This window comes from Pipistrellus kuhlii, unplaced genomic scaffold (assembly GCF_014108245.1).
Source record: "Pipistrellus kuhlii isolate mPipKuh1 unplaced genomic scaffold, mPipKuh1.p scaffold_m20_p_134, whole genome shotgun sequence".
Classification (NCBI taxonomy): Eukaryota; Metazoa; Chordata; class Mammalia; order Chiroptera; family Vespertilionidae; genus Pipistrellus; species Pipistrellus kuhlii.
Window position 1 is genome coordinate 167,012 of NW_023425443.1, and position 13,165 is coordinate 180,176.

The 13,165-nt window shown below is 62.2% G+C and overlaps 1 protein-coding gene across 1 annotated transcript; it reads right to left on the minus strand.

Annotated features, from left to right (window-relative positions):
* Positions 1–2,431: 2,431 nt before the first annotated feature.
* On the minus strand, positions 2,432–9,784 carry MINAR1 (membrane integral NOTCH2 associated receptor 1). Its single transcript, XM_045581115.1, has 3 exons — positions 7,300–9,784; positions 6,324–6,572; positions 2,432–3,234 (listed from the first exon to the last, which is right to left on the minus strand). The coding sequence occupies exons 1-3, from the start codon at positions 9,730–9,732 to the stop codon at positions 3,037–3,039; spliced, it is 2,880 nt and encodes a 959-aa protein (XP_045437071.1). The 5' UTR covers positions 9,733–9,784; the 3' UTR covers positions 2,432–3,036.
* Between the last annotated feature and the right edge of the window lie 3,381 nt (positions 9,785–13,165).

Here is a 13,165-nt window from a genome sequence, read left to right on the forward strand (position 1 = left end):
TGTGCTGAGCAGGGTGTTGGGGAGCCGTCCCCCGGACCCTGGGGGCCAGCGCCTGTGTGCACGGGGCGGGCGTGTCAGACACGCTGTGCGCACGCGGGCCGGGCTCAGTGAGGGCGTGTCCGCACGGCGGGAAAGGCCCGGAGCTTGGGGTGCCCGGGAGAGCCCAGCTCGGTGGGCAGTGGGGCCCCCTGAGTGCCCCTCGGACCTTCCGGACGTCCTGTGCCTGAGACGGGCACCAAAAGGGCAGGAGCCGGCGCTGCCAGCTGAGCCCGGGCCTGTGCCCTGACCGGGAATCGAACCCTGGACCTCCTGGGTCCTAGGCCGAGGCTCAGCCCCTGAGCCCGGCCGGCCGGACCGAGGCCCCGGCCGTTGCTGTGGGTGCCGGCCCCACGGGCGGAGAGCCAGCCAGCGGGGCACGGGGACCCGGTGGAATAACACCTCCCGCCGGGCCTCCCGTTCCCGCTTATTCACCGATTCCGCCTGGAGAGGCAGAGGCGACGCGGGCCGTCAGACCAGCCGGGGCCGTCAGCCAGATTTCACACTCGCCGCTCAGAAAAAAAATATATATAAATATATATATTAATATATATATAAAAATATGCTTCCCTCCCGGGCCGGCTCCGAGAGCCTGCGGGCTGGACGGGGCGCGTCCCCGCCTCCCGGACCCCCTCGCCCTCACACGTCACACCCCGTGCTCACCAGGCATAGCCACTGCATACGTGTGCCCTCCTCTCCAGCCGTCCCGACAACTGGGTGACACCTGGGCCTTCACACACAAATCTCCGCGGCACAACGTACACGGAGCGGGCAGAGGAGGATGGTCTCTGAACGCATCATCATCCGGCCCCTCCGTGTGTGTGCGTGTGCGTGTGCGTGTGTGTGTTAGAGGCCCGGTGCATGCATTCGTGCTTGGGTGGGGTCCGGCCAGCCTGGCCAGGGGGAGGGGACAGGGGCGGTTGGCCGGTCTGCCTGCTGGTCGGACTCCTGGTCGGGGGGACCATGTGCACATTAGCCTTTTATTCTATAGGACAGACACGGAGTGGCCAAGTGATTGTGCGTTCAGAGATCATCGTCATCTGGCCGCTCCGTGTATACATATTAAAAAAAAGAAGAAAAAGGAGGAGAGGATTCTGGGAAATTGTTTTATGCTTCTGCAAGGCAGGGCTCTGAGGCGATTCAAACCAGAAGAGAGAACACGGGATCTGAATTTAACCGTCGCCTGAGGCCGTCTGCTTTCAAACAAACCCCTCAAATCATGTCGGAATGTTCTTTTTTTTTTCCCCTTTAATGCAGGAAAATAAGGTTGGGGGTGGGCTGGATGCCAATCCCTGAGGCTCGAACCTCCGAGCTGTCTTCCTGGCGTCTCTGTCGGGAGCTGGGTGGTCGGGGGGCCGCCGGCTCCTGTCCAGCACTGGCTTCGAAGGTCAGAGGCGGAGAGGAGAGGGGGGCCAGGGTGCCCAAGCCCGCCCGCTCCGCTGGGGGGGAGGTGGAGGGGGCACAGAGGAGACGATGAAACACAAGTGGGTATGGCGACGGACACAGAGACGGACGGATACGCAGCTGCGGAGTGGTGACGACTGGGCGGTGGGCCGGTGTCCAGACCTGGACCAGGGCCTGGGTGTGTGGGGGGAGGGGGCGGCTGAGATGGCCCAGCGCCTCCATCCCAGCACCAACACAAGCTGGCAAAGCCCCTGGACACGGGGTTCTGGGCACCGTCATGGCGTCTACCCTTCAAGGCACCAGGACAAGGCCCCCGGAACCCCTCACCTCCGAGCAAGGGAGTGGCCGAAGCCGGTGTGGCTCAGTGGACAGAGCATCGGTCTGCGGACTGAAGGGTCCCGGGTTCGATTCCGGTCAAGGGCATGGACCTTGGTTGCGGGCGCATCCCCGGTGGGAGGTGTGCAGGAGGCAGCTGGTCGATGTTTCTCTCTCATCGACGTTTCTAGCTCTCTCTCTCTCTCTCCCTTTCTCTAAGAAATCAATAAAATATATATATTTTTTAAAAAGGGAGTGAGGGGGCCAACGGGAGACAGGATTTGAGGAGCAGAGACTCACAGCCAAGCAGAAACGGGGGACCCCGGGGGAGGGAAGGGCCATGACTCACATCCACACGTGGGCCTCCCACTGTCCGAGGTCTCTCAGCCCCCCACCCCCCACTCGGGGGGCGGCGGCCTGCATTGCCTGGCCTGGCCCCTGGCCCGCGGAGCAGAGAGGGGGCGCTGTGTGTGCCATCCGCTCCCTCCCGCTGTGGGCTCCCGGGGAGATCCGCTGTGAACTCCCCAGTGGCCGCCGGAGGGCGGAGGGCGGGCGTGTCGCAGCCCTTGGTGGATGTCAGCCGAGAAGGGACGTGCCCTGTGGACACCCCCTCGGCCTCCCTTGCAGACCTCGGGAGCCGTAGGCGACCCCCCCACCCCCCTTCCAGGGCAGGCGTTCCCCATCCCCACCGGGAAACACCATCGAAACGGAAAGAATCGAATCCATGTTCTGCCTTTTTTGTGTGTTTGTTTGTTTCCTTTATAATTCCATTTTTTATTGCCGGCCGTTCATTCATTCCAACTGTTCGGCAGGAAACGCCGTGGAACATCTGAGAACGAACACAACATCCGGGAGCCCCTGCCGGTGTGGCTCCGCCGGCCTGCAGACCCAAGGGGTCCCGGGTTCGATTCCGGTCGAGGCCGCGTACCCGGGTGGCAGGCTCCGCCCCGGCCAGGCCCGGGCCCTGGTCCACAGGGGGCTTTATCGGAGGCGACCGATCCGTGTGTGTCTCTCTCCCATCGATGTTCCTCTCCGTCTCTCCCTCTCCCTCCCCGTCTCCCTAACCGCCAGCGGGAAAACACCCTCGGGGGAGGGTTAACAAATAAATAAAGGGTGTCCGCCGTCACGCCATCACGGCTCCCGGGCGGGTGCCAGCCTCGGGAGGGCCTCGGGAGGGCCCCGGGGGGGTCTGTCTGGGCCTCGGCCGCCCGGTGCAGCCCGCGGGGGAGGGCGTGGAGGAGGGGGACGTGGAGGAGGAGGAGGAGGGCGCGGTGGGGCCGCTCAGGACTTCATGGTGCACAGCGGCACCACGATGACCAGGATGACGGTGCAGGCGGCCGCCGCCACCAGCGCCACCAGCTTGCAGAGCCGGGCCCGGCGGAACTCGGCCTCCTTGCGCTTCAGGAGCGAGTCGTAGCCCGGTGTGTAGATGTCCTCCATCCAGTACTCCAGGTGGTTGGGGTTCAGCGACTCCTGCGCCTGAGAGGGGGGAGGCGGCGTCAGAGGCACCCGGGCCACGGCCCGACTCCCACGCACCTGCCCCTCCCTGACTGCAATGTCCTCGCGTTGTTTTTGTTTTTGAATATATTTTATTGATTTTTTTAGAGAGAGGAAGAGAGAGGGATAGAGTTAGAAACATCAGTGAGAGCCAGGACCGGTTTGGCTCAGTGGATAGAGCATCAGCCTGAGGACTGAAAGGTCCCGGGTTCGATTCCGGTCAAGGGCATGGACCTTGGTTGCGGGCACATCCCCAGTAGGGGGTGTGCAAGAGGCAGCTGATCGATGATTCTCTCTCATCGACGTTTCTAACTCTCTATCTCTCTCTCTTCCTCTCTGTGAAAAATCAATAAAATATATTTTTTTTAAAAAAAGAAACATCAATGAGAATCATCGATCGGCTGCCTCTTGCACGCCCCCCACCGGGGATGTGCCCGCAACCAAGGTCCATGCCCTTGACCGGAATCGAACCCGGGACCCTTCAAGTCCGCAGGCTGATGCTCTATCCACTGAGCCACACCGCTCAGGGCTATTAAAGTTTTTTTTTTTTTTTTAAGAAAAGCTCAGTCATGCACTGTCACTAGCGGACTACCGATGACTAACGCTAGCTCGCCGTCCTCCCCCCGCCTGCCCAGGGCCCCGTGTGCTCGTGTGCGCCTGGCTCTGCGCCCGGGAGACTGGCCCCCAGGCGGGGTCAGCCGGCGGGGATGGCATGGGTGCTCCTGGCCTGCCCTGGTGCCTGCAGCTCGGGTCAGGCCCCGAGGAGGCCCAGTTCCTGGCAGAGATTCCCAAACAGCTCCCAGCCCGGCCGGCCGGCGTGGCTCAGGGGCTGAGCGTCGACCTGTGAACCAGGAGGTCAGGGTTCGATTCCCGGTCAGGGCACAGGCCCGGGTTGCGGGCTCGATTCCCAGTAGGGGGTGTGCAGGAGGCAGCCCAATCCATGATTCTCTCTCATCACGGATGTTCCTCTCTCCCTCTCTCTCCCTTCTACTCTGTCTAAAATAAAAATTAAAAAATTAAAAAATCACCCTAGCTAGTGTGGCTCAGTGGATAGAACGCTGGTCTGTGGACTGCAGGGTTCCCGGTCTGGTTCCCGGCCAGGGCACATGCTCAGACTGCGGGCTCCATCCGCAGTGTGAGGCGTGTAGGAGGCAGCCGATCAGTGATTCTCTCTCATCACTGATGTTTCTCTCTCTAAAAAATAAATAAAAATCAGCCGAAACCGGTTTGGCTCAGTGGATAGAGTGTCGGCCTTTGGACTGGAAGGTCCCGGGTTCGATTCCGGTCAAGGGCATGGACCTTGGTTGCGGGCACATCCCCAGTAGGGGGTGTGCAGGAGGCAGCTGATCGATGATTCTCTCTCATCAGTGTTTCTAGCTCTCTCTCCCTCTCCCTTCCTCTCTGTGAAATACCAATAAAATATCTTTCTTTTAAAAAAAGAATAAATTTAAAAATAAAACTTGTAAAAATTAAAAATCAAAATCAAAATCACCCTAGTTAGTGTGGTTCAGTGGATAGAGTGCTGGTTTGTGTTTTGCTGGAGCGAAGTGGCTGCTACGCCTTCAGAGGTTGGGGGGGGTGGGGGGGGGCCTAGAGGCTCAGCCATCCCCGAGGAGCCCCTGGGAACCAGGCTCCGGCCTCCTGGCCTCCCCAGCCGGCCCCCGACGGGCTGTGAACCCCACATCCGATGCGAGCTCTCCCCACCCAACCCCGCCAGCAGGCACTCGGCTTCCTCCCGTAATTACGCTCGCTCTGTGGGCTGCGAGCCGGCCTGGGGAACCAGATGTTACATGCCCGGGGGGCACACTGGGCTCTCGTGGGGGGGAGGGGGCGGGGCCTGCACCTGCCGGGGCGCTGGCAGGGGCCCCGGGGACACCCCGTAGGCGACCCAGATGCTGGCGGGGCCCTGTGACGGGGCCTGCCTTTCTGAGCCTCACTGCTCACACCCTCAAGCAGGCCTGCGGGGCTGCTTCTGCGTATTTTAAATCACGTCGCCTAACGCGCTGGGATCCGACGATCCATTTTTTTTTTTTTAATTCATTGTTTAAAAATGTATTTTTATTAATTTCAGAGAGGAAGGGGGAGGGAGAGAGGGAGAGAGAAACAGCCGTGATGAGAGAGAATCACGGACCGGCTGCCTCCTGCACGCCCCCCACTGGGGATCCAGCCCGCCACCCGGGCCTGTGCCCTGAGCGGGAATCGAACCCTGGTTCCTGGGTGGATGCTCAGTCACGGAGCCACGCTGGCTGGGCCTGCGATGACCAGCAGGGACACAGGCAGACGGTGTAGCTGCCACCAAAATGACCGAGCAGAGTGCCGCCCTGCCTGCGGGCGGACAGACAGCCTGCTCTCCCGGCACACCCGCCCTCACAGGCCCTGGGCTGCTCCGTGGGGAAACACGGCTTGGCCCCCCCCGCATGCTTATGCCATATGCTACAGAGGGAGGGAGAGACCAGCTTGCATCGCATCAGACAGTTTGGCTCGGGTCTGCCGGGCAGATGTGAGCTCCCTGGGGCGGAGCCAGAGCCGTGAACTTGACCTTAGCAGGTCAGAAGGTCCAAGCCAGCAGATGAGCGAGGCATCCCGGCTGTGCGTTTGCAAACACGTAACCAAATAGCAGCTACCTGTTTGCAAACACGAGACCAAACAGCAGCTACAGCCCTGGCAGAGTGTCTGCCTGTGGACTGAAAGGTCCCAGGTTCGATTCCGGCCAAGGGCACGTGCCTGGGCTCCATCCTCAGGAGGAGGCCTGCAGAAAGCAGCCGGTCCATGATTCTCTCTCATCATGGATGTGTCTCTCTCTCCCTCACCTTCCTCTCTGACATCAATAAAAATATATTTTAAAAATATATATTTTATAAAAACGAACAGCAGCTACATGTTTGCAAACAAGTAACAAAACGGGAGCCCGCTTGTGAAAACTCTGCTCAGAATCCGGGGGCGGCCCGGAGCTGGAGGCCCAGCGCACTGGCAGGTCTGGGCCGCCGTGGTCCGTTCCCGCACTCGGAGGGCGCGGCACCCCCTCTCCCGGGCCCCCCTCCCCACCCCCGCGGCCCCGGATGGAGGCTCACCTGCAGGTCCAGGGCGGCCAGCTTGCCCTTGTCGCCCCGGCTCCGCGCGTACTCCTCGGCGGCCCAGGCGGGCTGGCCCCGCCGCCCCTCGGCCAGCTCGGCCAGCCGCAGGTCCGTGTACAGGGGGCGGCCCTTGAGGGCCTGGAGCGAGGCGGGGTAGGGGTGCGGGCTGAACACCTGCTCCACCCGGAGGTCCCGGGGCGGCTTGGCCCGGCGGTGCTGCGGGGGGCCGTCGTGCTGCCTGTCCGCCTGCGGGGGGCACAGCGCGGGCGGGTCTCCCGGGGCCGGCAGCCGCCAGCTTTGCCTCCCTCGGCCCCGGGCACCCCACGGGCATCAGATGGCAGCACGCAGGGATCCCCGCACCAATGGCCCGTGCCAGGGAGACCCGGATTTATCCAAGTCCCAGCCTCCCGCTCTCCACCCCTCCCGAGGCCAGAGCAGGAGAGGAGCCCAGAGAGGCCCAGACAGCGTCAGGGAACCTGTGCGGAACCCTCTCACCCAGCCAGGGCGTGGCCTCACCAGCAGGGGGCGTGGCCCACCAAGCAGGAGGCGGGGCCTCAGTGAGCTGGGGGCGGAGCCTCACCGCACAGGGGCGTGGCCCACCAAGCAGGAGGTGGGGCCTCAGTGAGCTGGGGGCGGGGCCTCACCACTGAGCTGGGGCGGGGCCTCAGAGCTGGGGGCGGGACCTAACTGAGCTGGGGCGTGGCCTCACCGCACAGGGGCGTGGCCCACCAAGCAGGAGGTGGGGCCTCAGTGAGCTGGGGGCGGAGCCTCACCAAGCAGGGGGCGTGGCCTCACCACTGAGCTGGGGCGTGGTCTCACGACACAGGGGGCGTGGTCTCACTGAGCTGGGGTCTCACCAAGTATGGGGGCGTGGCTTCACCAAGCTGGGGGCGGGGTCTCACCAAGGGGGCGGGGCCAGACTGAGCACCTGCACCTGAACGCGCCCTGACCCCATTACCCCGGTTCCCTTTACCTCTTTCGACTTCCGACGCCAACCCTTGCTCTCCCCGGAGCCTCGACCCCGGACCTCCTCCTCCTCCTCCGCCCCGTCCAGGCTCAGGCGGCTGGCGTAGGTGATGGTGCGCCAGTCCCGGGGCGAGTCGGAGATGCTGGCGATCTTGGACTCGGTGGCGCTGTTCTCCTCCGTCAGCGAGCGGGAGGACGGCCGGGCGAAGAGGCTCCTCTTCAGCGCCCGGACGCGCAGGCTCTCGCTGATGCTCCCGTCCGAGCAGCACCAGTCGGTGCCGCCGCCACCGCCGCCATCCGCGTTGGGGCCGCCCCGGGAGCCGCCGTGGCGGCCCGGGAACTCCCGGGGGGAGGCGCTCTCCTCGGACGGGGCCCCGCTGGTCAGGGAGGTCAGGTCCGCCTGGCCCCTGGCCGCCTTCTCGGGCGGCTGCATCTTCCGGTCCAGCTGGTTCAGCTTGCCCAGCACCTGGGAGATCTCAGCGCGGACCCCCGACAGCGACTCCAGCTTGCGCTCGATCTCACCGATGCGGAGCACCAGCTTGCACACGCTGGTCTTCAGCTCCTCCTCGGAGCGCGGGCCGGGCCCCCGCTTGCCTTTTTCTCCTTGGCCGCCAGGGAGCTCGCCAGCCAGCTTGGTGGCAACTGCTCCTGCATTGCTCCCTCTGCCTCTGCCGCACTCCGGGGAGCTGTCGCCGCCGTCCGACCGGGGCCGCTGGGACAGGGACCCCAAGCTGCCGCAGCAGGACGAGTGGATGAACCCCGTGGAGCCGCTGAGGCTCATGTCGTCCAGGAAGCGGAAGATGTCGCTGATGTCGTCGCTGACGATCTCCGAGTCCTCATCCGACGGCCTCGCGGCGGTGGCATGGGCAGCATGGGCGGGCCTATCCCTGCATGCGGCCTGCAGGTCCTGGTGTGGCCTGGGCTCCGGCGGCGGCTCCGTCTGGGTGCCCACGCTGCTGGTGTCCGAGCTCAGCTGCCCGGCCGTGCTGCCGAGGCTCCTGTCCTTGGCCTTGACCTTGGTCCCCGGCTCCCGCTCCTCGGGGGATGCGATCTCTGGGGCATCGGCCGCGTAGCCCGCAGGGAGCAGGGGCTGCTGCTCGGCCGCGGTCGCAGGTGCGAGGTAGGCCGGGCGCGGGCCCCGGGCAGGGAAGCCGGGGCTGGGGTACCGCGGCAGCCTCTCGCGGGACGGGTTCCTCTCGTGGGACGGGTTTCTCTCGCGGGACAGGCTCTTCTCGCGGGACGGGCTTTTCTCGCGGGACAGGCTCTTCTCGCGGGATGGGCTCTTCTCGCGGGACAGGCTCTTCTCGCGGGACGGGCTTTTCTCGCGGGACAGGCTCTTCTCGCGGGACGGGCTCCTGTGGCAGAGGGAACCGTCCATGGCGGGCATATCCGCGTTCAGGCTCCAGCTCTTGGCCGGCCAGGGCGTCGGCTTGCCGGGCCGCCCCCCGGGGCAGCGCCTGGCGTCAGGGCTCCCCGTGGCGGGCGGCGTGGGCCCGAAGTACGTGGAGGCCTGCAAGTCATCGAGACTCTCGTGCTTGGCCCGCCTCCTGTCGGGGACCTGCGAGTACGCGGCGGCGGCGGCCATGGCGCTCAGGTACCGGCCGCCATAGGGCACGTCGAAGCTGTGGTTCAGGAAGGGGGCCTTGGGGGGCTCCTTCCGGCTCGGGTGGGCCCCGTACCCCGCCTCGGCCTCGGGGGACACGGCCAGCAGGCTGTGGAAGTCCTCCTTGAAGATGGTCCTTTTCTGGAGGCAGGACCGCACCCCGAAGGGTTCTTCCTCGGCGGCGGCGGCGGCGGGGAAGGCGCCTTGGACGCCCCCCGGGGGCCCGGGCAGCGAGTCCGGGTCCGAGACGGGGTCGCCGTCCAGGGTCATGGGGAAGTAGGTCCTCTGCATCTCGCAGGCCTGCGGGCCGGCCACGGCGTACGGGGCCGGGGCCTCCCGCCCGACGCCCAGCAGGAAGGTGGGCTCGGCGGCGGCGGGTGCGGGTGCGAAGGGCGGGCAGTCCGTGCAGCCCGCCTCCCGGCACGGGCCCGGCTGCCGGGCGGGGAAGGCCTGGCCGAAGCAGGGCCCCCGGGCCAGCTCGCCGCAGCCCGGTGGGCAGGAGTCCCGGGCCGCCTCGGGCAGCCGCTCCCGGGCCGCGCCGCCCGTCATCTGGATGAGGTTGAAGATGGTGACGATGTCGGCCGCCACGGTGATCTTCTTGGACTGCTGGCTGTCCCCCGGGCACGCCGCCACCTTGTCCCGGAAGAGGGCGGCGGGGAAGCCGGCGTCCAGGCAGGCCGTGCGGAAGAGCAGCCCCCGCAGCCGGGCCAGCTGCGCCAGGTCGAAGCGGGCGCACAGCGAGCGGCACAGGTCCTGGTAGGAGGCGGGGCGGCGCGCGCCGTCCAGTTCCTCCAGCATCTTGGCCAGGAAGAGGGGGGTGTCCGGGCCGGCCTCCATGGCTCAGGGCACCGAGCCTTCCAGCCCGATCTACGGCGACAGCATCGGGAAACTGGGGGGATAAGAGGGGGGGAGGAGAGGGTGAGTAACACCTGTAGAGTTTATATATATATATATGTGTGTGTGTGTGTGTGTGTGTATATGTGTGTATATGTATATGTGTGTATATATATGTATGTATATGTGTATATATGTGTGTATATGCATGTGTGTATATATGTATGTATATGTATGTATGCATGTATGCATGTGTGTATATGCATGTGTATATGCATGTGTATATATATGTATATATGTGTGTATATGTGTGTGTATGCATGTATATGTATATATGTGTGTATGTGTGTATATATGTATGTATATGTATATGTGTATATATATATGTGTGTGTGTATATATATAGTTGATTTTTTTTTTTTTAGAGAGTAAGGGAGAGGGATATAGAAAGCTAGAAACATCCATGAGAGAGAAACATCCATCAGCTGCCTCCTGCACACCCCCCACTGGGTATGTGCCGGCAACCAAGGTCCATGGCCTTGATGGGAATCGAACCCGGGACCCCTCAGTCCGCAGGCTGGGCTCCCAGTGACTTTTAAATATATATTTATTTACTGATTTTCTTACAGAGCGGAAGGGAGAGGGAGAGAGAGCTAGAAACATCGATGAGAGAGAAACATCAACCAGCTGTCTCTTGCACGCCCCCTACTGGGGATGTGCCCACAACCAAGGTCCATGCCCTTGACCGGAATCGAACCCGGGACCCTTCAGTCCGCAGGCCGACGCTCTATCCACTGAGCCACACCGGTTTGGGCAGTTTTAAGTCACGCTTGTTGTCAACCACACGAAGAAATGCTAGGGACCGGCCAGCGTGGCTCAGTGGCTGAGCATTGACCTGTGAACCAGGAGGTCAGGGCACAGGCCCGGGCTGCGGGCGCCATCCCCAGTGGGGGGCATGCAGGAGGCAGCCGGTCCGTGATTCTCTCTCATCACTGATGTTTCTCTCTCTCTCTCTCTCTCTGCCTTCCTTTCCGAAATCAATAAAAATATATTTTAAAAAAGGAAAATGGGCCTAAATAGGTGTGGCTCTGTGGATAGAGCGTCGGCCTGCGGCCTGAAGGGTCCCAGGTTCGATTCCGGTCAAGGGCATGTACCTTGGTTGCGGGCACATCCCCAGTAGGAGGTGTGCAGGAGGCAGCTGATGGATGTTTCTCTCTCATCGATGTTCCTAACTCTCCTCTCCCTTCCTCTCTGTAAAAAAATCAATAAAATATATTTTAAAAAAAGAAAAAAGAAATGCTGAGGCCCAGCCGGTGTGGCTCAGTGCTTGGGTTTTGGGCTCGGTCCAGCCTGCAGGAGGCAGCCAATCCATGATTCCCTCTCATCATGGATGTTTCTATTTCTCTCTCTCCCTCTGAAATCAATAAAAATATTTAAAAACAAAAATGCATGACCTATTGGTTCATAGGTCGACACTCGACCACTGAGCCACACTGGCTGAACGGACTCCCCATTCTCTCCCTCTGAGCGCGGAGACAGGCCCTGGCCCCCGTGTCTCTCTAAGGATGGAGTTTGGGGCGGGGAGGAGGGGGTGCAGTCCATTCAGCAGGCAGCTCTCAGAGTTGGCTGCAGACAAAGCCACCCCGTTCTAAGTCCAAACTCACAGAGCAGTTCATTCTCTTTTCTCTTTTAAAATCCCTTTGTATTGATCTCAGACAGGAAGGGAGAGGAACATCCCTGATGAGAGAGAATCACGGATCAGCCGCCTCCTGCACGCCCCCTACTGGGGCTACCCTGGCGTGTGCCCACGACTGGAATCGAACCCAGGACCCTTCAGCCCAAAGCCCGATGCTCTATCCGCTGCGCAACACCTGCTAGTGCTATTTTATTATTTTTTTATTGATCTCAGAGAGGAAGGGGGAGAGAGAGAAACATCCATGAGGAGAGAGAATCACGGATCGGCTGCCTCCTGCACGCCCCCTACTGGGGATGGAGCCCGCCATCCGGGCCCGACCGGGAATCCGACCATGACCTCCTGAGCCAGGCTGGCCGGGCCCCTCTTTTCTTTTTTTTCCTTCTTCCTTTCATTGGCACCAAGCCTGCAAGTCAGCGCCAACATCTACCCCCCTCAAGCCCGTGGGGAAGGCCCTTGGGGGTCAGGTACGGGGTCACAGAGGAGCCTGTGGCTGGAACCAGCGTGAGCAGCCCCTGCCCCTCCTGAGGGCGCACCCCCCGCCCGCCCGCCGGCAGCCCCACAGCCAGGCCGACAACACCCCTTCCTGCTCCCCATCTGTCCGGGTTCGGGGAAGGACGTATTCGGGGGGTCCCGGGAGAGAAACCCACGGACCGGTTGTGTGCTGTGGGGAGGGGCGGGCGGGCAGGTGCCTCCCATCCCGGGAACATCAACGTTCCCGATTGACTATCGAAGAGTTAATCAACCACGGCCTTCGGGCTGGGAGTCCCATCAATTCTGCATCTGGCACCGGAGGGGAGAGAGGATGGCCTCACGGATGTAAAACCCAGCCAGGCCGAGGGCTCGGCGACAAAGGACGCTTTGTCTGCCTTCCCGGTGCGAAGGGCCACACATCACTCCCTCCAGACTCATCAGAAATGCAAATAAACAGATGGAGCCTGCCTCCCTCTCTCTCTCTCTCTCTCTCTCTCTCTCTCTCTCTCTCTCTCTCTCTCTCTCTCTCTCCCCCCCCCCCCCCCTTCCCCAGCGGGCGACTGACATTTGCGATCCCAGGCCCCAGCCCTCCAGAACCTCACAGACACGCACAGCCACCAAAGTCAGGCATTATTTCTCAGACGTTTAGGACTTTTCCTGCAGCCCCAGGTGCCTGAGAAAAATCTCTCCGTGTTCCCTTCCCCCGGACGACCACCCCACCTCCTCCTCCTCCTCCTCCTCCCCCTCCTCCCCCTCCTCCCCCTCCTCCCCCTCCCCCTCCCCGTCCCTGGGATAAACAAGAAAGGCAGTGACAGGGCTTACACCTGTCCCTACCAAACCCTCCTCCCTCTGACCCCCTTCTCTCTCCTTTGTTTTATTTACTTAATATATTTTTATTGATGTCAGAGAGGGAGGGAGAGGGGGAGAGAGAGGAACATCCAGGATGAGAGAGAATCATGGACCGCCTGCCTCCTGCACGCCCCCCACTGGGGATCGAGCCTGCAACCCGGGCCTGTGCCCTTGACTGGAATCGAACCCGGGACCCTTCAGTCCAAAGCCGGATGTTCTATCCACTGAGCCACACCGACTAAGGCTATTTTGTTTTTTTTAAATATATTGTTATTGATGTCAGAGAGGAAGGGAGAGGGAGAGGAACATCAGTGATGAGAGAGGATCATGGACCGGCTGCCTCCTGCACGCCCCTCACTGGGGGTGGAGCCCACCACCCTGCCAGGTGCCCTGCCCGGGAATCGAACCCTGACCTCCTGG

What these genes read in the sequence shown, in the direction of transcription:
- MINAR1 (XM_045581115.1), bottom strand. Translation starts at nt 9,732, where the DNA reads ATGGAGGCCGGCCCGGACACCCCCCTCTTCCTGGCCAAGATGCTGGAG. An exon ending in GGCGTCGGAAGTCGAAAGAG is followed by an intron (nt 6,573 to 7,299) that starts GTAAAGGGAACC and finishes TGCCCCCCGCAG; the next exon opens with GCGGACAGGCAGCACGACGG. An exon ending in TGGCCGCCCTGGACCTGCAG is followed by an intron (nt 3,235 to 6,323) that starts GTGAGCCTCCAT and finishes CCCCCCTCTCAG; the next exon opens with GCGCAGGAGTCGCTGAACCC.